Raw genomic sequence first — 25,219 nt, 5'->3', positions numbered from 1 at the left:
CTGTCCTCAAGCTGCCATCGTTATTCCATCGTCCTCGTGTCATCGACGTCGTTCTTTCATCGTTGTGCATGGAATGCGCATGTTCGAGCGCCACAAGTTTATGTCGAGCAACGCGTTTCCCACGCAAATTTATCCAACTTGGAAGTCTGCTCTGCACTATCAGACGGTCGCCAAACAAAAAGAGCATTCTTCGCAAACATCGGTGAAAGCTGCGCTTAAACCAATTCCCACAGAGCGTGGGAACCACATATTATTTTTTCTTCCTAATTAGATTTGTCTCTCTCTCTCTCTCTGCTTTTTTGATATCCGTTCTTTTACAGATGGGTAACAGTGGAAAGACTGAGGTAAAGAGTACCTCCGAGACTTCATTCCTCCGAGGTTATGCAGCAAAAATAAAGGAATAAAGAAATAAATGTTAGTGCCAAAATTAATTTATTATTTGTAAATGAAACAAAACTAATAAAGATAACACCGTTGCACGGGAGTGTTCACTGACAAGTTTCTGTCACATAGGAACCTCCTACGGGAATAGATCGCGCATTAACGTGCAACATTGCAGTGAACGCCTAGCTCGCGTTCATGGGGACGAGGAGGTCTACGTACGTGTCAACAAACAAAAAAAAATTCCAATAATTATACAGTTCGACAGAAAACTACTTCACCGGAATTCTAATGGTAGGTTCAAGCTCACAACCTTAAGAATGATGCCATCGCGAATGCTAATTCGTCGTTGATTGTAAAACCGCACAAGATAGTACTGCAGACCTTCACGCTTTCATTCTAGTTAAAGAATCGGGAAAACTGAAACAACGATCTTTCAATTATCTTATTCATTTGTTCTAACTCAGGCTGCAAATTTCTCGGCTTACTTGACCGACGACAGGCTACCTGGCTTTCGTCTTGGCATATGCGTCATGACTGACTGTACAGAGCGCGACCTTCAAGAGATTGCGAATACTTGTGAGTATTGTTTCAATCTCAAATTCGTTTGAAAGATACGAGCGCAGGCCCATTTGCCTTCATTCTATGCGTCTTCGGCTTTCCGCGTACTTGAAAACAGAAACTCTGTGTATAGCTATATGTGTCCTGTGCCCCAGCGGGCCAGTGACTAGAGTTCAATTAAGGCCCGGTACACGTGCAAAGTTCTTTTTGAAGATAAAGTCTTCTTGAGAGACTTCCAATCGATGGAATCTGTGTATCTGGCCCCTTTCATCTCATTCAATTAAACGATTTGAATCCTTCTAGCGCACGTAAGACAACGAAAGATGCATCAAAATGTAGCTTGGAACTAAAACGACGCGTCAAGTTAACGTAGAGCTATGTATTCAGTAGTAATGATGCATAATTAGCGCAAAAAAGTCGAAATAAAGCACAGATGCGCTCGTTGAAATTGCGCATGCCTGAAACCGGAGCCGGAAAAGTGGCTTTACTCAACGGAAAATATGGGCCAATCGCGGAGATTGCGCAGTCTAAAGATATGGGCTGATTCCGGTTGTTTATAGTGCCGTCTCAACAACGAACCACATGTTACACTAATGCACCCAAGAAGACCTTGTCTTTCTTCAATGGCAACCGCTGTTGACTCGTCTTTTGTTTTCTTCTATTTATGGGTGTTCGTCCTCTGCTTCCATTTTTTGTTTTCAGTTGTAGGAGGAATATTCAAAGTGACGGTAAGAAATTGCGTCACAAGTCAAGACGAAGACATCAACACTGCGCAAATCATTATACTGTGAGTACTGCTAGCTATCATGCTACTCGGCAGCAGATTTTTTAAAGCACAGCTATCTAGTACATGTTCCGTCTCACCAACTTACAGCGAAAGCAAGAGCACTTTTCAGCCAGTCAGTGAGGAGACCCAACTTTGTGTTTCAGAATATGGCTCACCCGCTCTGCGCTACTAATAAGCTTCCATGAAGCTTCCATTCGGCAGAAAATGTAGAAGCCCATCATCTGATTCTCTCTTCTGGTTGGCTCACGCAGCTCATATCTTGTGCTGTGCAGCACAGAGTTTGTGTCAGTGTTATTTCGGCAGTCCCGCTCAAAAATTTCCCTTCATTTTGTTCTATTTTTTTTCTCATGCTTGGTTTTCTTTCCCCCAAGCATGGTAGCCAACCGAACACTTTTTACGACAAGGACTATCGCAAAAATCTACCGCTGTGGTTGCACGATTGAATTATGAGCTCTTCATTTCACTTTTACATTATTTAGGGCGCTTCGCGATGAGTTCGTGAAGCTACAGCTGCGTAATGCATTGTCATGTGTCTTAACTTATTGCTCTATATTTTTGCAGAGCTGTGTTGGGAACCATTGCCGTCACAGTGATAGTGGGCACCGCTCTCGACGTCTTCCTTCCTAAGGAGAAACAAAACGAAAGACTTGGTGCGTCTTCGCTGGAATGTTCTGACTGGTCTATTTGACCGCACTCATATTCGAGCTCAATCATGGTGGAGAACTCACTAGAATGTTAGAGGCTACTAATCGTGACTTTTTACGCGAGATACAGTAGAAGCAATTTTACACGGCAGCCTCTCACCATCATCCCTTTTAAACGTAACAGTACAGGTGTCGTCCTCCAGCGAAGGAAGTACATCAGCAGAGGCTGACAACTAACGGTGGTCATAATGATAACCTATGAATGAAACAGATACTGTTAGTGAAATTATTTTAGTTAATGTGATTCTGGCATGTAACATCGATTCACCGTCAATGCCACTATTATGCATTAACTAAGTTCCGAAAGTGCTTGTTTTCAATTTTCGCTTACACGTGTTTTATAACAAGAAGTCCTTGTTTAGCCTTTAGCCAAGGAAGCTAGTCCCGTCTATTATATTCAGTTTGTATCTCACAAGCTTATAATCAACAAACTATAATCAACAAACTGGACGGTGTAATGTAGATTTGTTTTTTTTTTTTTTCAGGTTGTTTGATGAACTGCATGACTGCTTTCTCGTTGGTCAAGAACACAAAGTTCCTTTTCGGAGCACACAGGACCGAAAAGTCTGACACGTACGTCTACGGCTTCGTACATGGGCTTCGCTTTTTCGGCATATTCTGGATCGTCCTCGGCCACTCATACGCAAGCGGAATTTACAATTCCTGTAAGTAAGCCGCAAGCGACGGAGTCTTTTGTTTTCAATTCTCGTTCTTTCATTACGTTTGTCGTATTTAATACAACACAAGTGGCAAACTAGAGAGATCAGATAGAATTCGCTGAACGGTCAAAACTGATCAACAAGAAGTAAGAGATATTCGAAATTATAATGTGAGAAAGATTGAGGAAGCAGAAAAATATGGACGCTGCATGACATCAGTGAGAAGAAAACTTGGCATAGGGCAAGGCAAGATGTATGCACTGAAAGATAATCAGGGTAATATCATCAGTAATTTCGATGACATAGTAAAAGCCGCGGAAGAATTCTATACTAACCTGTACAGTGCCCAGAGCAGCCAAGCTACTTTCATTCGAAGTAGTGATGAACAGGATACAGAAGCTCCTTCTATAACTAGCGATCAAGTTAGAAGGGCCTTACAAGACATGACCAGGGGAAAGGCTGCCGGAGAAGATGAAATAACAGTCGATTTATTCAAAGATGGAGGAGATATCATGCTTGAAAAGCTTGCGACCCTTTATACGCAATGCCTCACGACTTCAAGTGTACCAGAGAGCTGGAAGAATGCCAACATTATACTAATCCATAAGAAGGGAGACCTTAAAGAATTGAAGAATTATAGACTGATTAGCTTGCTTTCAGTATTGTGTAACATATTCACCAAAATAATTTTCAATAGAATCAAGGCAACACTTGACTTCAGTCAACCAAGAGAACAGGCTGGCTTCAGGAAGGGATATTCTACGATGGATCATATCCATGTCGTCAATCAGGTAATCGAAAAATCTGCGGAATACAATCAACCTCTCTATATGGCTTTCATAGATTATGAAAAGGCATTTGATTCAGTACAGATACCAGCATTCATAGAAGCATTGCGTAATCGAGGAGTACAGGAGGCATACGTGAATATCTTAGCAAATATCTACAAGGATTCCACAGCTAACAATAAAATTACAGAGTTACCTATCAAGAAAGGGGTCAGGCAAAGATACACAATTTCTCCAATGCTTTTCACTGCATACTTAGAAGAAGTATTCAAGCTCTTCGACTGGAAAGACTTAGGAGTGAGGATCAACGGCGGATATCTCAGCAACCTTCGGTTTACAAATAACACTGTCCTATTCAGCAACAATGGGGACGAATTACAAAAAATGATTGAGGACCTTAACCGAGAAAGTGTAAGAGTGGGGTTGAAGATGAATATGCAGACAAGACAAAGATAATGTTCAATAGCTTGGTAAGGGAACAAGAATTCAGGATCGCCAGACAGCCTCTAGAGTGTGTAAAGGAGTACGTTTATCTAGGTCAATTACTCACAGGGGATCCTGATCATGAGAAGGAAATTTACAGAAGAATAAAATTATGTTGGAGTGCATACGGCAGGCATCACCAAATTCTGACTGGGAGCTTACCACTGTCGTTGAAAAAAAAGTGTACAATCATTGCATTCTACCGGTGCTAACATATGGGGTAGAAACTTGGAGGTTAACAAATAATCTCGAGAACACGTTAAGGAACGCGCAAAGAGCGATGGAACGAAAAGTATTAGGCCTAGCGTAAAGAGAAAGGAAGAGAGTGATGTGGATCAGAGAGCAAACGGGAATAGCCGATATTCTAGTTGACATTAAGGAAGGAGGAAAGAAAGAGTGGAGAAGGAAAGGCAGGGAGCACGGTGCAAGAAGGAAGGTGATCCGTGTTGGAAATGACGGTATTTTGACAGTAAGTGGCATGAAACCTTCTACCTGCTCAGGATTTGGCGTCTGAATAAGGAAAAATTGCTTATCTTTAGGTATGGGTGTTTAAATGCTGACGGAGGTCGGAAATTATCCACTCTTGTGTCGCTGCTCCAAGGCCTCCTGAACACGTGCTGCCCCTAGCGGCGGCGCTCACTTCGGTCACATGAAGTGGCCGCTCTCTCGCCCCAGCGCGGGCGCGCCGTCGGAGCACCTATCTTCTTGCACCGTGGCAGGGAGGCTAACCAGTTTAGGACAACCGGTTTGCTACCCTACACTCGGGAGCGGGATGGGGGAGAATGAAAGATGGGGAGGAGAGAGACAGAGGGCACACAGCACAGCACACACATCATCGTCAGTCACAGTCCGTCACTCTTGCGTGGTACGTGACATCACTGTCACAGCCGTTTGTCCAAGCCCGTTTCTTTCAAAAATCTGAGCAGTCCCTTCGTCGCCTTCAGCTGCGATATCTTCTGTCTACGACATGTGAAAATTGCTTCGACTGACATTGGTCTATTGTCAAGGTGTGCTAAAACGGACGCCAGGGACTGTCTCTGAAGATTATTTTCAGGACAGTCGCATAAAATGTGTTCTAGCATCTCCCCGCAAAGACAGGTATTGCAAAGTGCGTTGTCGGCCGTTCCAATGAGAAAAGACTAAGATTTAGAGGGAAAATGGACCTGGGCAGCTCATTTAATGCGTAGGATGGATAACCGGTGGACTATTAGAGTTACAGAATGGATGCCAAGGGAAGGGAAGCGCAGTCGAGGATCGGCAGAAACCTAGGTGGGGTGATGAAGTTAGGAAATTTGCAGGCGCAGGTTGGAACCAGCTAGTGCAAGACAGGGGTAATTGGAGATCGCATGGGAGAGGCTTTCGTACTGCAGTGGACATAAGTATAGACTGATGTTGATGAAAAAATGTGAACGACTTTAGAAGTCAGCACCAAGTAGATTTGCTTGCGCATGCTCATTTTCCCTTAAAGGAACCTTGTCAAAGTAGCGTTGCTGGCCTTGTTGTAGGAGAGGGGCACAATGTAATAACAGGGGGAGTGCTCGGAACCAGTGACGGTTAGTCCCACGTTTGCTGATGCTGATGGCTGTCCTTCCCGTTAGAGGACGGGTAGAAAAGGCAAACATGTTAGAAGGGGCACCCGCTGCGATAGCTTAGCGGCTATGGTGTTGCGCTGTTAAGCACAAGGTCGCGGGATCAAATCCCGGCCACGGTGGCCGCATTTCGATGGGGGCAAAATGCAAAAACGCTGGTGTCCCATGCATTGGGGGCACATTAAAGGGATACTAAAGGCAAATAAAAAAGTCAAGCTAAAGTGATAGAGTAATGCTCTAGAACGTCTACGGTGTCAGTATAATCGCGAACAGAGCTTTAGCAATCGAGGAATTGAGGACCAATGCAGGGCACGATAAGAGACTCTCCAGGGACATTCAGGTTCTTACCCTATAACGAAGGCACTCCTCAAAAAAAAAAAAAAAAAAAAAGTCACTAGTGCTCAACCACTGGGATTAAAACATCAATTTGTTGGATTGTAAGACGGAAGAAAATGGTTCTTGTTTCTTATTAGATTCTTAGAAAAAATAACTTTTGGCGTTATCCTTGATAACGACATGGGTGGTGTTACGGTTTCGTTTTCGCTCGATTCTGCGCCGCGCGCTTTCGAGTTTCAGTAGCTCAGTTATCGCGTATAGTGCTGCGCTGGTGTTTCTCGCTCGCTAAACTCGCACTTGAAATTGCAAGCAGCAGAGAGTGCTACGTCCATGTGATGCCGCGGGATGCCCGAACGGTCCGCGTGACGGCACGTCCATACAGTGACCAGCTTCGTCGCCCGATGTCGCATTGCTGGAGTACGTCCTCGCTGCTCTCACGCTCGGAAAAGCCGGTGTCGATGCCGCTGTCGTAGTACGCAACGACGCTAGCAGCGTGAGCCCCCAGCAGCATGTCACGCTCAATGGAGCTTAAATCGCTGAAATCGAGCCCAGCATCGCGAGCCAATGTGTCGTTGTCAGTGTCGTCAGCAAGGACCATTGCGACGCGCGTCCACGATCATCTTGCTTACAATGCGGCGCACGCTTTTCCTTCCGCTTTCGCACTGCCGTCGACTAGTTCTGCTTCTGGCCGCGCGTCTGCGTTTTCCGCAAAAAAGCCGTAGCGCCGTCTGCGGGCGGCATTTTACTCACCGGTAGCAGAACGTCACTATGAGACCATGACGTCACCACTCCTCGCTCGCGAGGGCGGGTGACTTGAATGGCGCTAGAGGTTTGCAGACGCTTCAGACGCAATTTTCTCATAAAATAAGTCTTTTCTTGGCACGAAACAACCGTTTTGAGGTTTCTGTGATCGCATTTGTGATCGCAACCCAACACGCCCCAACTATCCATCCTAACGTCGCATTTTAACATTCCACGTTGAAATAATATTTGCCTTTAGTGTCACATTAAAGATCCCCTGGTGGTCGAAATTAATCCAGAGTACCCCACTACGGCATGCCTCATAATCAAATCGTGCTTTTGGCACGTAACACCCTAAATTCAATTCAATTAGAAAGGGGGTTCATTCCCTCCCCAGCCTCCTTTTAACATGTTCTGTGAACACTCCTTTCTAACAGCGCGTGTGTGAGGGGGGTTGACTCCCCTCACGTAGGCGTTACAGTGCTTGCAGGGCGTCATTAGTGACAAATTCGGCAGAAAAGAAAGGGTAGTCCCATATCAGACAGATCCAGCAGCACAGAAGCCAGGGAATACCATTTTAACGCAGAAAACTTGAACTGGGGTAAAAGAGAAGAACATTTCTCAAATAAGACGGCAGCAGGGCCTGATGAAAGCCCGATACAGCTGATCAAACAGATGGGTCCAAAGAGCAAGGCACAGCTGACTCAGCCCCATCGAGTAAGTAATTAAAACAACGAAAACGTCAATTGGGTGGCACGAAAGCAGGATGAATCTAATCTATAATGGCAAATGAGATATTGATGAGACGGGTTCGTACAGACCAGTTGCAGGTAACTTTGGTAGTATAAAGAACGGTAACGTATGCTGCAAACATCTAGCTGTCAAAGTGAGGGCAGAAATACAAAATATTGGGGGAACGAGAGAATGGATTCAGGTAACGCCGACGCTTAGAGGCCAATATCATTGTATTAAATCAATGCATATATAGATATTTCAGTGTTTCAGAACTATTCATTATGCATAGTTTTGCTAGCTATTAGGGAGCCGTCGCGGTATCCCAGGGTCTATGGTTGCACGGCTGAGCTCGAAGTCGCGGGTTTGACCTTGGCGGCGGCAGCGGCAGAATTTCGATCGGGGCGAGGGGCAAGAATGCTAATGTCCTTAGATTTAGGTGCGCGCTATGTGCTAAATAAAGTCCGCCCTGCGCGGCACACGCAGCACACTCACAGCATAAGCTGGAGGAGTGGCTCCATGGGAGCTCCATTTACGGCAGCACGCACTAGAGGGTCTTCGCGGCGAAGTCTCTTAGCGTCATTTTAACTAGAACGATCTGAACTCTCCGCTCGGCGTCGACAGCGAGCTGCGGCTTGTGCTGCTCTCTGCACAGCGGTCTGTAGAGCTCAGGGTTGCCTGGTTGTAGCCGTAGCACTACTATTCACTTCTTCAGCGGCGCTTCATACCTTGCAAAGAGTCGCCAGAACTGTACCGAAGAGTAAACACAGGTATTGAGACAACCCGGCGCACATGTCACCCCTCTTGACAGGTGGCACGATACGATGTTGTTGGCGATGTTAACGATCATGATTTATTGGCATATTCTTTGAAACGAGCACTGACAAATAGTCACCCGGCCTGCTTGAGTTAAACAGGTTCAGCTACATGCAACATGCAACTGCTACATGCAACTGCTACATGCAACTGCTACATGCAACTGCTACATGCAACTGCTACATGCATATGCTACATGCCAGGACACCTGATGGAATACAACGCAACTGCAATGCAAAGTTGCACTCGTCGACGCTACAAGGCACGCATGTCACATCGCGTGACAAGTGGCACGTTACGATGCTAATGATGATGACGATTATGATGATTTATTGGCATCCCCTTTGAAACGGGGTGATGACAAATAGTCACCTAGACTGCTGGTTTTAATCAGGTATACTATGCGTGTTTTTCATTCTAGCATTTTTATATACATCTTCTCAATCTTCTTTTTTTAATATATTTCGGGGTTTTACGTGCCAAAATCAGGATAGGATTATGAGGCACGCCTTAGTGGGGGACTCCGGAATAATTTCGACCACCTGCGGTTCTTTCACGTGCACCCAATGCACGGCACACGGGTGTTACTGCATTTCGTCCCCATCGAAATGCGGTCACTGCGGCCGATATTCGATCCCGTGCCCCCGGGCTTCGCAGCGCAATGCCAAATCCACTACGTCCACCACGGCGGTTTAATCTTTTTTTTCAGCTTTTCTTTCGTCCTCGATACTCCTCTATCTACCTTGTACCGCTACTTTTGTAAATGCTAGATGGCGTGCTACCTGGTCTAATAATCTGCAAATGCAATTCAAATTGTGTACGTATTGACGATACGCGGCGCGCATCTCACATCGCGTCTCTCCTCGCGCGCTAGGACGCGTGTATAAGGCATGTTTCCGCTGCAAGCTAGCAAGCGCTGGCGTGGCTCAGTGGTAGAGTATAGCTGAGTCCCGCGCAGCGGGTGTGGGCTCGATCCTGGTGGGAAGTAGGTATCTTTTCCACATTTCTGGCGATAGCGGCGACGGACACTGGTAGTGGCGGCGGCGGACACCATCACCAACCGAAATGGCTATTGGAATGAGCCCTACTATGGCATGCCCCATAATGAGACAGTAGTTTTGGCGCGTAAAATTCAATAACGTGTACAATTTTAAATATTTTAAATATTATGGGAGCTCACGATATCACTGACAGGAAGTTTCCGTGAGATATTCTCAAGAAGGAGGGCAAAGATTCCAATTTCATAGAGCTGCTGAGGGAAATATGCAAAGACAGCCTAGTACAAATCACCAGGGAAGACCGAAGACACACCGAACTAATGAAAATTCACCGGGGACAGAAGCAAGGGTTTTCTATGTTTCATTTGTTCAAGCTTTATGTTGCGGTATAGAAAGGCGACCGAAAAACAGTGCATTAGGTTTTTATTTGTCTAGCACCCATCATGGACAGATGACAAAACAAGAGGGTTCCTGAGCTAATGTATGTGGACGAGATATTGTTACGATTCTGATAAGTACTGAGCCTTTCCCAGAGAAAAAAAATGAGCTGGGATGCTATAATTGATACACTATTCTACAAATTCCTCCAGAAAATCAATGTACTTGCGATATCTGTCCTGCAGCTTTTTGACTCTCTTCTGATCGAATTATTCCATCTGCTGGAGTAACCACTCAATCGCAGCGTTATTCTCGAGAATCGTTGTCCCTTTAGGTGTTTTTTGTGAGATTGGGAGAAATAATAGTCGAAGGCTGCCAGGTCGGGCAAATAGCGTGGATAAAGCATCACTTGAAAACCTAAGGAAGTCAGTTCTGTTATTGTTTTACCTGAAGTGTGTGACGAGGCACTGCCATGCAACAGGAAGATACCTTTCGAGAGCCTCCCGTGACCTTATTTAATGTGATGTATTGCCTGAACTTTGTCAATAAAGCACAGTCGTATTCTGCATAAATGGTCCGAACCTGTTCAAGTAGTCCGCCAGCAGGAATCCCTTCTTATCCCCCAAAAATGTTGCCAGTTTGCTACTACACCGACCTTTGCACACGGAACATATTTGGCTTGGAAAAGCCACGTGCCTCCATTCCTTGGGCTGCTACTTTGTCTCGCGATCGTAACAGTAGAGCCACGTCTCACCAACAGTTACCAGTTTGTCCAGGAAATGTCACTCATTCCCTTGATCTAAAACAGCCACCGATGTCTCCGCACATTTCCTCTTTTGTTCAATTGTCAAAAGATTTACAATCCACTATGCTGCAAGCTTTCTCATTTCCAAGTCGTCGTGAATAATGGTGCGAATTCTCTGCCGTGATATTACCAGATATGTAGAGATGACTTGGGCTGGTATTCGGTGGTTGTCCGGGATCATGTCATGGATGGCTTTCCCATTTGCAGGCAGAAAGACAGAAGCAGGACTGGGTTTCTCACAATTAACACCGAAATGGCCAGTTTTAACATTGACAACCCAATGCTTAATGGTGACGTATGAAGGGCCATTGTCACAAAAAGTTTGTGACATCTCATCTCGAATCTGCTTCGCACGTATCCCTTGGAGGAATACGAACGCGTTTATGAAAGAGAAAGCTTTGTCATCCACCCAACAGTAGCCAACACTACAAAGGAAACCCGCTGCAAGTTTATCAGAAAATAAAGCTTAGCAGACGAAGAAAAAAAAATGTCACAGTTTCGCCCTAAGGGTGAAGCAATGAATGCGATAGCAACACAGCAATGTCATACGAAGTAAGGTGAGCGGCCTTGGTAGCAATATGAATTGTAGTAAACATGAGCTGATTAAGTAAGCAGGTGTGCTGCGGCGTAAGTAGACCGACATGAAGAGAGACTCGATGACCACGAGAAGGCGCGTGTGAAACGGTGGTGTTGATGAGAAGCGCTTACCGTGGGCAGCGCGTGCGAAGGGACACACCTGTAGTGCTGCACTGCCGATCTGGGCAGCATTGCATGTGTAGCGTGCGTTGGAAAATGTGACCCGACTATTACTAACTGAATGAACAAGCGTGGTGTGAGCGCGCACAAACAAACATGAATAGAACGTGCAGCGGCCGAAGGTACGTACGGTCTATCGCTTCAACGGAAACTGAGCGGCGCATAAAGGTCAGAGCCGTGCGGAGATAAGAGGCGGTGCGGTCGAACGAACGACGAGCGCGGTTGTTGGCAGCGTAGAAGTGCCCCCCCCCCCCCCCCCCCCCGCTTCCTCCGGCGCTGGCTTCCCGCTTCCTTGCTTGCGCGTGGGAGAGATAAGAGACTGTTCGGACGAGCGACGAGCGCGGTTGTTGGCAGAGAAGTGCCCCCCCCCCCCCTGCTCCCTCCGGCGCTGGCTTTCCGCTTCCTTGCTTGCGCGTGGGAGATTGAGTGCGTTCGCTCTCCGTGGTAGCGCGCGTCCCCGCACGCTTCCGCTGGGGCATACGGCGCGCGGCGAAGATTTTATCTATACGGAACCTCACGGCGACGGCGACGACGACGACGGCGACGGCGACGACGACGGCGACGGCAGAAATCCGGTTGAAGTGTCCATATAATTGCTATCGCAATAAAAATTTGTCCTGGTCCGAGAGTTGAACCCGGGACCAAAGCCTTTTGGGGCGGTCGCTCTACCATCTGACCTAACCAGGAAGCAAGCAGATCGCAGAGTGAGGGCGAATTAATCAGCGGCTCGAAGCACAGGTGCACAGAATATTGCAAATCAGTTCTACGGAGGCCCGCAAGTTGGACGAAGAATTTTGAAACGGAAAAGTTCGGCCTCCACGCCACAGTAGCCTACGCACCAAAGGAAACCCACTGCGGGTTTCTCAGAAAATGAAGCTTCACCGTTGAAGGAAAATCCTTCATTGCCCTGGAATTGAAAGTGGGACTAACGCCCAGGTGCACTTGGTTGTTGGTCTCGTGTTCAATTCCCACTTCAATTGCAAATACATTCAAGTATTTTTTATTACAAATAAGGCAAAAATTTAATTCCATTTATCTGGGTGGGCTTACGCTAGTTAGTCGTGAGGCGTAGGAGGGAAAAGGGAGTCTAATCACGGTGAACGTGAAGCCTCGACTCCTGAAGGAAGTACCATGAGGGACACAGGGCGAGGGCCTTACCTCCAGGCTTGTTTAACATTTTTGATTCGCGCCATGATGTTGAGAAAGCGTGACAACCTGAAGCGTTCTTTATACATGACAGCAAAACTGAAAGTTTCCACAAGAAAAAGAATGAAAGAAAACGCCACCATCGATTGTAAAGGGGTGTCTGTTCTTTTGCCAGGATCAGGTGTTTAATGACAACTCAAGTATGGCAATAAAAAATGAAAGCGAATGAATAACGTTAACAATGCAGCTATGCGAGGTTGAAACCACTATTTCAACTATTCTCGCAGCCACCGGTGATATACCTTTGTTATCTTTTGCTCTGCTTTCTTTTTTCAGCCAGAGTGATAAATGCCCTAGAGTATTTTGAACACTGGTACACACTTATCGTGACTTTCGGATACCAGGCCGTGGATACATTCTTCTTCCTCAGGTGGGTCTGTGCAACAGATACAGCAACGGGCTGCTGATCATCTTTCTCTAAAATAATAAGCTAATCGAGCTTCTATCTGCTAAATATTGCAGGCGCAATTTCCCTAAACAAAGTTGACGGTCCTTTATAAATGTTCACGGGGCCATATGCACGACGCTTAAGTTGTGACTACGTCATTGGAGCTTAAACTTATGCGTATCAGCATTGTACTTATAACAAATGACACAGTAGGCATCGACACCTAGCTGTGTTGTGGTGCTGTTTTGGATAATATTCTCCGAACTTTTCGCTACATATCGCAGTTTTTGCTTAATGAAATAGTTTCATCAGAAGCCCACTTCCGTAATGCCACCGAAAAGTTAAGACGAGACCCAAATGGCGTTTCCTACTACCTTTCAAACGTGCAGATCATGCAAACTACAGCTTTGAATCTTTGACGGCGTTAAGCAGCGCCACTGCTAAACGTTGATGTGAATCGTATTTAACAGGCAGGCACTGCGTGGAACTACGTGGAACTTGGTGCAGTGAGTACACAAGTGGCCACTCATTCGTTCAGTGAACCCTGTCCCCATAATGTTCATCATTATTCTTAGCCCCTTCGCTCCAGAAAACGCCGCCCGCCTGGCATTATTTCGTTCACCCACTCTACACGCTGCGTTGTCTAACCTCTGTCAAAACTCACTCTCTTATTTCCAAGACGGTACAGGACTGTCTGCTGGAAGCAGTGGATTAAATATGCACCACGATGCGCGGTACTTGTTTAAGACACCTGTTGTAGACAATTTTGAAGCCAGAGCGGAGAATATGGCAATAATTAATTAATTTACCATCAATACCGTATCGCGGCAACAATTATTTGCACATTTATTACATGGAGTTCAACGTATTCTATGTATTTGCTTTAAAGCGAAGACTTATTTGCCTACTTTGCAGCATTAGACGGTGCTAGCAGCCTATGGATGCATAAGATTTGTTGTTGTTGGCCTGAGTGGTTGTTAAAAAAATGGTTCACTTATCGTCTTTTTCAGTGGCTTCTTTATTTACTTCAAGTTAGATAAGGAGAACGGAAATGTGATGATTGTTACGGTCATCGCGATTGTGCGACGGTTCATCAGGTAAGAATAAATTGTTGCAGCTAGGAATCTCGACGCTTTGTCGAGTTGGAGACTAGCACCAAATGTAATTGAATCCTTACATCCTTAAATTAGAAATCACAATCCTCTTATTATGCATTTGGCTACATTTTGTGGAGATAACTATGGACATTAACAATGCAGCAAGCCCCCTCCCCCTCCCCCAGAATAAACCGCTCCCCCCGTACTCCTTAAATTCAAGCGAGGAAGAAATAGCACAAAATTAAATAAATAAGAAAAAATGGCATGTCGATACTCGTGATAGTTTCGTAGTTTCGTTTTTGGTCAATGCATGCACGGTGTTTGGTGGCGTGTTGCGTGGCTGGCTCGCGGGAAACAGCCAGAAAATGCCTTTTGTGGTTCAGGGCTGCATAAATGGCCCAAGGCGCTCAGGGGCAGCGGCAGTGTTGACTCGATTGTGTCCTTTCATGGCGTCGCGCGGAAGCCCCGGCTCCCCGGCGTTCGCAATGGCTCAGCAACGGCCCCCCTCCTGCCTCCCCCATGTGTATAAAAAGTACCGCAGTCTTTCTCAGCGTCAACTTCTCAAACCCCGCCGATGCCCCCAGCCCTGGCCCCTCATTTTAACCTACCCGTGCACTCTAGCACTGACCGGAAGGAACACTCCATGCACGCGCACCTATGACAAATAATGCACCGACGTTGCAAGGTTCGTATCCATAATCAGCCACTGATTCGTTAATCACCATGTCACATGAAGCAAAAGATATTTGTCAACAAGGTTTTTAAAAGTCGTCCGCGTTAATCACCTACAATAATTTCTCCCTACACCTACATAATTATTCACCTACAGAGTACCCAAATTTAAATCGGCAAGACAGAAGGTAACGAATGAAGGCAGCGATATTAACCAGAAAAGCACCTGGTTGGCTACCTTACGCTGGGAAAGGGGAACATGGAAATAGAAAGAAGAGAGAAACAGTAGCGGGCGAATGAGATTACAAGGTGCACTAGCCTCGTCATGGTTCCTGAAATCGTTTTGTTCCACCCTATTCCTTTTCAAATAGTTATCTCTAACCTCCGATGTGCAAAATAATAAATTGTTGAAAACTATTGATTTTTACAATCTGGCACATAGAAAATTGCTGCGTGCATATTGTGTTTCAGATATGCCAAAAAACATCCGTTTAATATTCGTACAGATTTCTGGATGTCGTACATCCGGCAAAGGGGAGAAATCTTTAGCTAAACGACAAGCCCCTCCGCACAGAAACGTTCTATATGCTCTCCAATACATATGTCTTCCACGGGATATTTATATAAATAAACCTAATCGATACGTAATCCATATAGATTCCGTAAGAATTATACAGAAAGCATACGGAATCATTGAAATTGCATACGGAAGCTTTCAGTAGGAATACTTTAACAACATACTGAAACAATACATGAAGCTATTTGTTATTCAATATACCAATGCCTTCTGGTATGAAAGTCAGTAAAACATAAGCACATTTACATCGCGTGCTCTTTTTCTCGTTTCTTTTCTTTCCTTTTTGTTCTCTTTCTTCCTTTTGACGATAGGACATAGTCGCGTTATGCTTATTATGGTTGTTTCTTGCAGGGTTACCGTTCCAACGTTCTTCATGATCATGTGCATATACATTCTACCGCTGGTGGCCTCTGGCCCCAACTCCAAAGAATTTTACAGCAGATTTTACGATGAAATTCGAGACCACTGGTGGGACTTGCTGTTTCTAGTCAGAAACTGGAGAGAAGACTTCATTATTGTAAGTGCTCCCACGCATCGTCGTGTTCGTGTGCCCCTCCTGCGTTTACTTTCCGAAATAACTAGTCGTCGCAACGCGACAAAATTCGCAAAATATGTCTGAAGCGTAAAACGAAACAAGGCACTGGTATTATTACATTTCCTATAGTGTTGGTTTCTCAGGTACAAGAGAGAGAGATTGAATTGAGTTAAAGCTTTTCTGGCAGGTATAAATGTTCCTCTTTTTATTTCCATTCATTCTTTCTTGCATGAAAAAAAGGATACATTTCTTTTGTGTGTGTGTATGAGTTAAGACTTTTCTGGCACCTTTCCTTCATTCTTTTCTCCTTACAAAAATGAAGACTAAACTTTTTTTTTTTTAGAGGGGGGGGGGGGGGGGTTGTTCAGAAAAACCACTCTGTTCAAACTGGAGCGCTATAATTCAAGCATGGACCACAAAAGTTAACATAATTCTGCATACTGTCCCTTGATTTTTTCTCCGCACTCATCATGGTAGCTCAGTGGCTATGACATTGCGCTGCTAATCACAAGGTCGCTGGTTCGATCCCGACCGCGGCGGCCGCATATCAATGGAGGCGGAATGGTAACAAAAAAAAAAAGCACTCGTGTACCTTGCATTGGGTACACGTTAAAGAACCCCAGGTGGTCGAAATTATGAATCTGGAGTCTAATTAGACGTCATAATTAGATCACGACGTCATAATTAGATCACGGTTTCGCACGTAATAACCCAGAATTTAGTAAATAATCAGGCCCAGCTTGTAAACGGACGCATGTGTATGTAGACGCCGCCGCAAAAGTTGATGTGCTAGTGCGTATTTGCTCGCGCGCCTGCTAACGTCACTCATTAAGGTTAACAGTGAAGCGCTAACGTCTGGTGTCGTGCTTACCGGAGCATCGCTTCAATCGGGATTTTACCCAGGTACGTTTTTTTGTTTCTATTTTTTTTCCTCTCACTAAAGTTTTAAAAATGCTTCATTTTGCCTCAGCTGTTTACTTTATGATTTCAGCCAATCCTGGCCCACCTCTGGTATATATCGACGGATTTCCAGCTGTTTATTGTCAGTGTCCTAGTTATACAATTTTTGAAAAGGTAAGCTTTCCTTTTTCGAAACGCTTTATAATAGTGCGCTGCGAAGCGCGTTACACGAGACAAGATTCAAGTATAACTAAAAATAAGCATTCGAGTTACCGCAGTTTCTGCGGAACTGCTTTTGCTCGAGGTAGAAAAAAAGTGTTTGAATCAATTAGGCGCGCTTTTAAACGTTATTATAGGACACCATGAGATTTGTCGGATGTTTAAAATATTTTGTTAGTTCGACCTCTTTTGGGACCTCTTTTGCCGGCATCATGCGGCTATGCCTGGCAACGCTGTCGTGCAAAGTTATTCTGTAGGTGATCATACAAGATGAGCCGTCGGATACAATGAGAGTGTGTAGCCAGATAAGGACCCATTCGTCCGGCACAACTTTTTTTTTTGAACGTTTTATCATCGTTTGTATAGCCAAAGAAACCAGGCCACAGAAAACAAAGTTCGCTTGTAACTATATATAAACTTACCGGAGACGTAGTGCATGCGACACTGCTTTCACCCGCTAGAAAAAGTTAGCTTCCGAGACGAATAAATGCTCTTAATCAATTACCGGAAAAAGGGGTCAAGGTAAACTTTGGCCCCTTCACCCGGAAGCTTGCGAACGCTTAGTCGTGTTTGGCAAAGCTTTCGAGCAAACTTAGCTTGGAACTACGCTCAAAGTCAGTGGAGCAAGACGAATTGAATAATATGGCAGCATCTAGAGACATAAGAACGCCGTGCGTCTACTGTCTCTTTTCTAAATAGCTAATAAATAAAACTAGAAACGTGCGTCTTTTACGCGTTCCTTCTAGGGCAATAAACACATCGTGCAATCAAGCGGCAAGTCTGGTGCCCCGCCCTCGACTTGTGAGTGATTATGCATTCAGACTTTTTCAAGAATTATTTACAGTAACGTCTACAAATTAAACAAAGAAATTTCAGAAATTTACCAGTGAAATAGCACGCACTAGTCATTAAAAGAGTCGGGGGATCTTGATACGCATGTTTCCACATCGGCATATTGTACAGTTGGTCTGTGATGATCGCTTGCAAGCCTGTCCTTCTGTGAAAACAATAAACAAACTATTAGTCGCCACTTCGTCCTGCGCGTTCATGTTTCCTTAGCTGTATTTAGCATATAGCGCTACATTTAAGTTTTGCAGCACTGTTTAATGCGCGACAGCCAAACTTGCTTAAACGTACGCGTATGTTGTTGCCGTCGTCGTCGTTGCTGTTGTTGTTGTTGTTGCTGTTGTTGTCGTCGTCGTTGTTGTTGTTGTTGTTGCTGTTGTTGTCGTCGTCGTTGTTGTCGTCGTCATCGTCATCGTAGTCGTCGTTGTTGTCGTCGTGGTTGTTGTTATTGTTGTTGTGCTGTCGTTACTGTCGTCGTCGTCGTGTCGTCGTCGTCGTCGTCGTCGTCGTCGTCGTCGTCGTCGTCGTGTTGTTGTTGTTGTTGTTGTTGTTGTTGTTGTTGTTGTTGTTGTTGTTGTTGTTCCGGGCTGCTGTAATTCGCGCTACGCTTTGCAGGAGGAAGTGGCTAACCTCCTGGACATTCGGAGCGTTGTCCGTCGTGTTCTGCGCCATTTCTGCGTGGCAGATTTACGGCACTACTATTCCGCCATTTTTAATTGCATTGAATCGGTCTCTGCTGTTTGTCACAGACCCCGATGACGCCGGTGATCCGCGAAAGCAAGGACAGATTTCGGTTGCTGTGTCAGAGCAGATTATATTCTTCACACAAGGCAGTTACACACACACTTGCACACTTAGGCTAGCACTACAAATCAGATGGGTATTTTTTACGAACACTAAGTGTCCAATCGTATTCACCGTGCTGGTTGGTCTTTAACGGTAAGTGTTGTTGTTGTTGTTGTTGTTGTTGTTGTTGTTGTTGTTGTTGGTTGTTGTTGTTGGTGTTGTTGTTGTTGTTGTTGTTGTTGTTGTTGTTGTTGTTGTTGTTGTTGTTGTTGTTGTTGTGTTGTGTTGTTGTTGTTGTTGTTGTTGTTGTTGTTGTTGTTGTGTTGTTGTTGTTGTTGTTGTTGAGTGAAGCAAAATGGAAAGGTAGAGCCGGTTATCCCAATGTTTCGAACACTACTCATGACAGAAAAAAGGGAGACATCAAGACCAAAATAACAGCAATCGCTGCACATACTATAGCACTAGTATGTGCAGATGCACAGATTCACATGCACAGATGTAGTGTCATCACGGGAACGATCACGTGAGCCACAGTCTAGTTGTTTGGTGCAGTCACCACACCACATTGAGAGAATCCCACACAACTGTTAGCGAACATAAGTGACAGCCAAACTTGCGCATAAAGTTCGCAGGTGTTTGAATGCTGGTTGCTTGTTAACAGCTTTCGATTTATTATGTGCATGTTTACAAACTTGCGCATCAACATAATAAGCAGAATCCATAACATTCAACTTACGCACAAACAACACGGAACTGGCGCTCAGAGTTAGTCCCCGAGAAGCCTCTACACTAAAAAATAGCGAAGGATGCTGAAGTCATGCTTCAGTATGCTGAAGTATGCCGTGTTATATGCCCATGAAGTATGCCCAGTATGCTCCAGTGTTACAGCGCAAGCGGTGACAGTGGGAATGCAAACTGAAGAGCCGATGCTCACATGATAGCGGCTAAATTAAAATCACAAAGTGCATAGACGTCGTATATCATATGGTGTGCAAATTTTAAAAAATGTGAGGTCATTTCAGATCATTTCAGTCAGAGGATAATGAAAGCCGAGGATGTCAGCCCTGCTATATGTAGGGCTTGCTACTTCTGATGTCATTACTCATCATTGATTTCACGCAACTGATTCACACATGCTCACGGTATTCTTAGCGTGCACAGAGCGAAATGAGGCGAGTATATCGTGCCTTCATAATAGGCCTGCGCCCTCGTTCGTGCATAATAAAACAGCTGTTGGGCAAGCTCGACAAAAAGTATTGCGAAAAAAAATGAGCAAATACACGGTGATCACACGTGAAAGAGGATAATAACATACTGTAACAAATATGATGCATAAGAAAACCACAAAAAGCACGGAATGATTAATGCAGTTACACAGATGGAGCAAGAGTTCCGGAGAAAACCTGGTAAGAGAGTTAGTCATGAGCCATTTTACCGACATTCAGTGCATATCTGGGCGAAAGGAACACTAAATATTGCATCAACCTGCGTCGAAAATTATTCTTACTTTTTTTGAACTTAAAATTATTTCCGAATGTTAGAGCAATCTCTAAATATGAAGGGTAGGTATTACACGCAACCACAACCTGACTGTCAATTGACTGAGTGACGTATGTTTTCAGGGCCAAAGAGAAATTGGCGATTTTACTTTTAGGTTCTACTGCATATTGTGAGCAAGAGTAGTGTTAGTTAAATATGTGAATTTCCGCCTAATTTAAGCAAAGTTATACATTTTTAACTAACACTTACCTTAGTCGCAAATATATCCTCCTAGTTGCGAACGCTGTAGTTGCAAATGTAGCTGCCAGTGTATCCCGCCAAACTAAAAGCAATCTGGCAATAGCGCAATTACATGCAGGGCTATTACATTGAGTCATACCGCTGTATGATACTTGCAAAAAGCTTTCAAGGTGTGCATTTTATATTGCAGGTTGCGCGAATTACAGGTGCTAGTATTTTCGGACGAAAACACCAGTTGAGCGCCTAGGGCAGTCAAAGTAAACATGCTGAAAAGGTAGCAGCCAGCCGATTTGACCTGGGGCACCTCCTGGCAGTCAAAGACAGGGTCGTGTATTTTTGTTTCTTGCAGGATATACTTGGAAACAATGAATAAGTCTTACACGCGCCCGTTCTATCATGGCGTTTGCTTCTTCTCTGGCTGTATGACGTTCCTAGCCGTGCAAAAGTACGGCACAAGAAGATTATCGAAGGCAAGTATATCATCGGCGTCACCACGTACAGTCGGTCATCAGTGGTTTTCTCCACATTAATCGGTAACAGGGAACTACGTAGCCAGTGGTACTACTTCCTAGCCAATGGCTGGTAATGTGGCAAACGGCATTCGAAAACATATTTCGCCATATATGGCTGCTACAACCAATTTAAGAGTTTCACGCGTGAACTAAAGAGAGAACAAAAAATGGGCACCCTCTTGGATTTCTACGCCACGTCTACGGCCCTTCACTGAGGCCAGGCGACTCCATAGGCGAATCATCGCTATGGTATGTAGCATGACCTCAGCCCATATATTATAGTATACATCATATTGGCAGTGCGGCACTGCACTGAGTGGCATTGCGTGTGTCTGTATGTGACACTGAAACTACGTGCGACTATGTGGCGCCTTGACACATTGTGTGACAACGCTCACACCCAGATAGTCTTATGTTGTTCATTCTTACCCCCTCTGTCTTCTTTATTTATTTTCTCTCATATTTCGCGCATCTTTTTTCCCTTCCTTAGTACAGGGTAACCAACCGGATATATCTTCTGCTTAACCTCTCCGTCTTTCCTCTATCTCTCTGTCTCTATCTTGAAAGACATTAAGTCCAACTTTAGCCACAAGGTGAACGCACATTTAAGCGTCTTCCTGTTCTTTCTGAATGGTGAAAGTGTAATAACTTGTGAAAAGCAAATGAAAACGAACTTGCATAGAACTGTTTCACTCCGCCAGCGTGGGAAGTTTTATTCGACGGTTTAATGTAAGCCGGGCTGATAGGACAAGTTTTAGAGAGAGCGGCAAAATCAGCAATAACGAATGTAATCAATTCGAAGAAGTGAAGCAATTCCAACGAAGCAGTCTAAAGTTAAGGAAAATGAAATTGGCTGAAATGAAAATAGGACGAGAGACATAGTTCGGTAAGGCTGAAATAAAATGAGAAGAGTATAAAAGACATGGTTTTGAAAAAGCTTGAGGAACGCTCAAAGCTGTGGCAACATCCAGCATGAAATCTGAGGTGATTTAGCCACTTAATGATAACCGGCGTATTTAGAAGCAATTCAGTGATCATATTCCAGTGGCAAAAAGGAAAAAAAGTTCGGCCGGAGAAAAGGTGGAAATACAATTTTCAAGAAAATTTCACAGTCGAGAAGCTGAGGAAGAAATGAATGAATAATGGGGCAGTGGGGGGTGGAAGAGACTTCCAAAAAGAGGGGCATCATATAAAAATGCCCAGCTTGCCGGCAATCGAAGGAAGGCATTGCTATGTGCACTCCGCTACACTTTTACGAGAGTAACACAGAAACCTTAATGTGCTATGAAAAGGCAGCACCGTAAAGTGTTTAATTCGCTAACTTGCATAGCCGTTGTATAGATTAATAGCTAGCCAAGCGACTTAGTAAAATTCAAAAAGAATTTCTTTGTAACACTAAGTTATCTTATTTCGTAAAAAAAAAGAAAAAAGTTGCGGCAATCGACGTAAGCATATAATGTTTCAGGTACCTCTGCCAATGCGTTCGTCATCCTTAAGACCTGTACTTTTTAACTCTCCTTATGCATGTGTGTAAGGGCACCCTTCCTGTGGACGATCGAATGACGCCATTTCACCACTCCTTACTAACCTCGATAATCTCCGAGATATAAGCGCTGTTATTCGAAGCCTAGGCGTTCTATTATACGACATGAAAACGAACTTGTCTAATTCCGACCCTGCTCGATTCGAACACTTAAGTCCGAATATACCCCTCGTGAAAACACGTTGCAACATTTATTGTATACGCTTATGCGCACTTTCAGACACTTCCTGATCGCACACTCCTCCTAATGTGCACGTGTTCAACGTACACTTCCCCTGTGTCACCATATTAACAAAACTAACCATGCAGTGCACCCACTGAGTCATGTATACTTTCGTAATTACCATACACACACCATCACGACCTGTTTATTCCTGCTAAAAGAGAAGCAGTCAATGAAGAACTTGCAGCGCATGACAACGGGGCAAAAAATAGACACACGTACTTAGGGCGCTGTATATAAAAATCAGACAAATCAAGCAATCAAGAACAGAGAAGGTTTTTCAGAATTAGCCCAACATTTTGAAGTCATTCGGACTCCTTCATCAGGGGTGGTTTCGGGAAGGTGTGGCAGCTTTCTTTCAGCGAAGCTGTTTATGCGGACCATGTGCTGTCGTTGTCGGACTTCGCTAAAAAGGGGCCACATGACGTAGCGGGAGAGGAGAGGAAAAGAAACTCAACAGGGGGAAAGGGGTTGGAGGGGCCCCTTTCCCCCTATGAGAATGCTGTGAGAGGGTGCAGATGAAAAGAGAAAGGGGAGAGGGGGTTGAATTAGGTCGCGCCGTCCAATACTCGCGTTGTAGGGGTAAAGCGTGAGGCGCGCCGACCATTTGCAGCGTAGGAAAAAAGTAGGTCAGCGGAGGAGTGGGGTGTGAGACGAGTTCGCGTTAGCGTTGGTTGTATATATGGAGCTTTAGATTAGTGGTTCTGCACATTCCATCCCAGCTACTACTATCAGAAGACCACGAGTAGTGCGTACTCCTGAGGAAGAAGCTGCCTACCACGAGCGTCAGCGAGTGTCGGCTCGTGAACGGGCTCTTCGTCGTAGGGCCGACCCCGAGCTGCGCGCGAGAGATGCCGAGTTTAAACACCAGCGCCGGAGGCCGATCCCGGAGGGCTCGCCAGAGACGCGGGAACGCATAGGCAGCGCCGGGAGGCAGCTTCGCTGTTCGGCCATCTTCACGGAGGGGAAGGGGCGTGATTTTTTATAGCTGGCCGCTCTTGCGGTGATTCTATCGGGAGGTGATCGACCTTGCTTAGGCCCCGCATGTAGGTGTGGTGCTAAGCTTCCAATGATCGGTTTCTAGCCCTGGTGGGGCCTGCATATATCACTACTCGAGGTAGAGACGCTTCTGCAGGTTTCTATCAGTCTCCAGAACTAAAACATCCTGCTTTGAAACATTGTTCTGCTCTGCCACTCTGCCGAAACATTGGGTTAATTCTAATAAATATTCTTGGTTCGTGAATGTTTAATTTGCATAATTCCCCAACCAGACTGATCCGAGTTGAATGTTCACCTTCGAGGTCTGTATATGTATACATGTGTGTCTCTTTTGCCCGTTGTGCACTGCAAGTTATTGATCATGAACCAAATAGCCCGACAGTATTGTGAAGCAGTAAACTGTTGTAATGAAAGATTATCAGTGAGTTATTGTTAACCAACAGGTGTTCCAGGCTGCTTGCTGGTGTGCAGCGTTATTCTGCGGCCTCTTCTGCCTTTTCGTGAGGCACCTGTGGTACCGCAGCGACGGCCGAGCCAGTGAGCCAACGCGCATGGCGCACGCCTTCACTGACCGGATACTGTGGTCCGTGTGCGTCGCTTGGTTCATGTTCGCCTGCGCGACCAGCAGGGCAGGTCAGCGACACCATGGTCCCTTTATTTACCACTTAATCGTTTCCTTGTTAGTTAAACGCATTATTTCACTGGCTTCTCGGATTTTGTTCCGCGGCATCGTTGTACTCGCGATGTCGTTACGTGTTTTACTAGTACACAATGCGTTCGGGATGTTGACGTCACAATCATTCTCTATAAAATAGATGCTTGTTGAGTGGGCGGAAGTCTGCTTATGGCCGTGGCCTCTAAGCGAGTCCTAACAGCGGAATTAAAGTACACAAAAACCGAACGTGAGAACGTTTGATAACATGCATTGTGCAGCAAATGCTTCGCATTCACACGAATTCTAACAATGAGTGGAATGTCAGTACTTTTCAAGCGAAGCTTGTTATAACTCACAGATTTTGGTGGTGTCCATGTGCGCACAAAATTATCATCACCAGCAGCACTGGCTCGAGCGTCGCCGTCTTCTTCCGCAGCTGGCTTGTTGGCGCCTCTCGGTTTGCGCTCGTGCTCGTGCTCGGCACGCGCTCGTGCCACTGCTCCCGCGTTCGTTGTCGTCGTCTGCTTCTACAGCTGGCTGCGTTGCCGCTCATCATTCCAGCGTAGAATTTAACTTCTCTTGTGTCGTCATAATGGGGAGGCCGCGTTTACGGGGGTATGAGCCATTGCTTAATGGGGTGTGAGCCATTCATTGTCTTACGTGACGGACAGATTTAATTTTGAAACAATTCTATGGACATCCATCCAGAATGAACGCGCTCGGGAAAGGGCTCGTCGTTGGCGGGCCGATTCTAGTGTGAGGGCTAAGCCCAGGCAAAACGTCAGCGAAGAGCCGCCGACCCCGAGT

At 45.2% G+C, this 25,219-nt stretch overlaps 1 protein-coding gene across 3 annotated transcripts in view; it reads left to right on the top strand.

Annotated features, from left to right (window-relative positions):
• Nucleotides 1–25,219, top strand: part of LOC119462144 (nose resistant to fluoxetine protein 6-like) — a 121,094-nt gene that overhangs the window by 90,640 nt on the left and 5,235 nt on the right. For 2 of the 3 annotated variants that reach the window (XM_049672366.1, XM_049672368.1), the window contains exons 3-13: nt 849–960; nt 1,645–1,729; nt 2,291–2,379; nt 2,919–3,098; nt 12,997–13,090; nt 14,119–14,205; nt 15,806–15,971; nt 16,981–17,063; nt 18,570–18,692; nt 20,830–20,950; nt 24,201–24,390. In XM_049672366.1, the coding sequence (XP_049528323.1) occupies nt 849–960; nt 1,645–1,729; nt 2,291–2,379; nt 2,919–3,098; nt 12,997–13,090; nt 14,119–14,205; nt 15,806–15,971; nt 16,981–17,063; nt 18,570–18,692; nt 20,830–20,950; nt 24,201–24,390 (1,330 nt within the window). The remainder of the gene's footprint in view (nt 1–848; nt 961–1,644; nt 1,730–2,290; nt 2,380–2,918; nt 3,099–12,996; nt 13,091–14,118; nt 14,206–15,805; nt 15,972–16,980; nt 17,064–18,569; nt 18,693–20,829; nt 20,951–24,200; nt 24,391–25,219) is intronic. The other variant, XM_049672367.1, reaches the window with a different exon arrangement.

Source organism: Dermacentor silvarum, chromosome 8 (genome assembly GCF_013339745.2).
Source record: "Dermacentor silvarum isolate Dsil-2018 chromosome 8, BIME_Dsil_1.4, whole genome shotgun sequence".
In the NCBI taxonomy this organism is placed as follows: domain Eukaryota; kingdom Metazoa; phylum Arthropoda; class Arachnida; order Ixodida; family Ixodidae; genus Dermacentor; species Dermacentor silvarum.
This window is presented reverse-complemented; position numbering and strand designations above follow the sequence as displayed.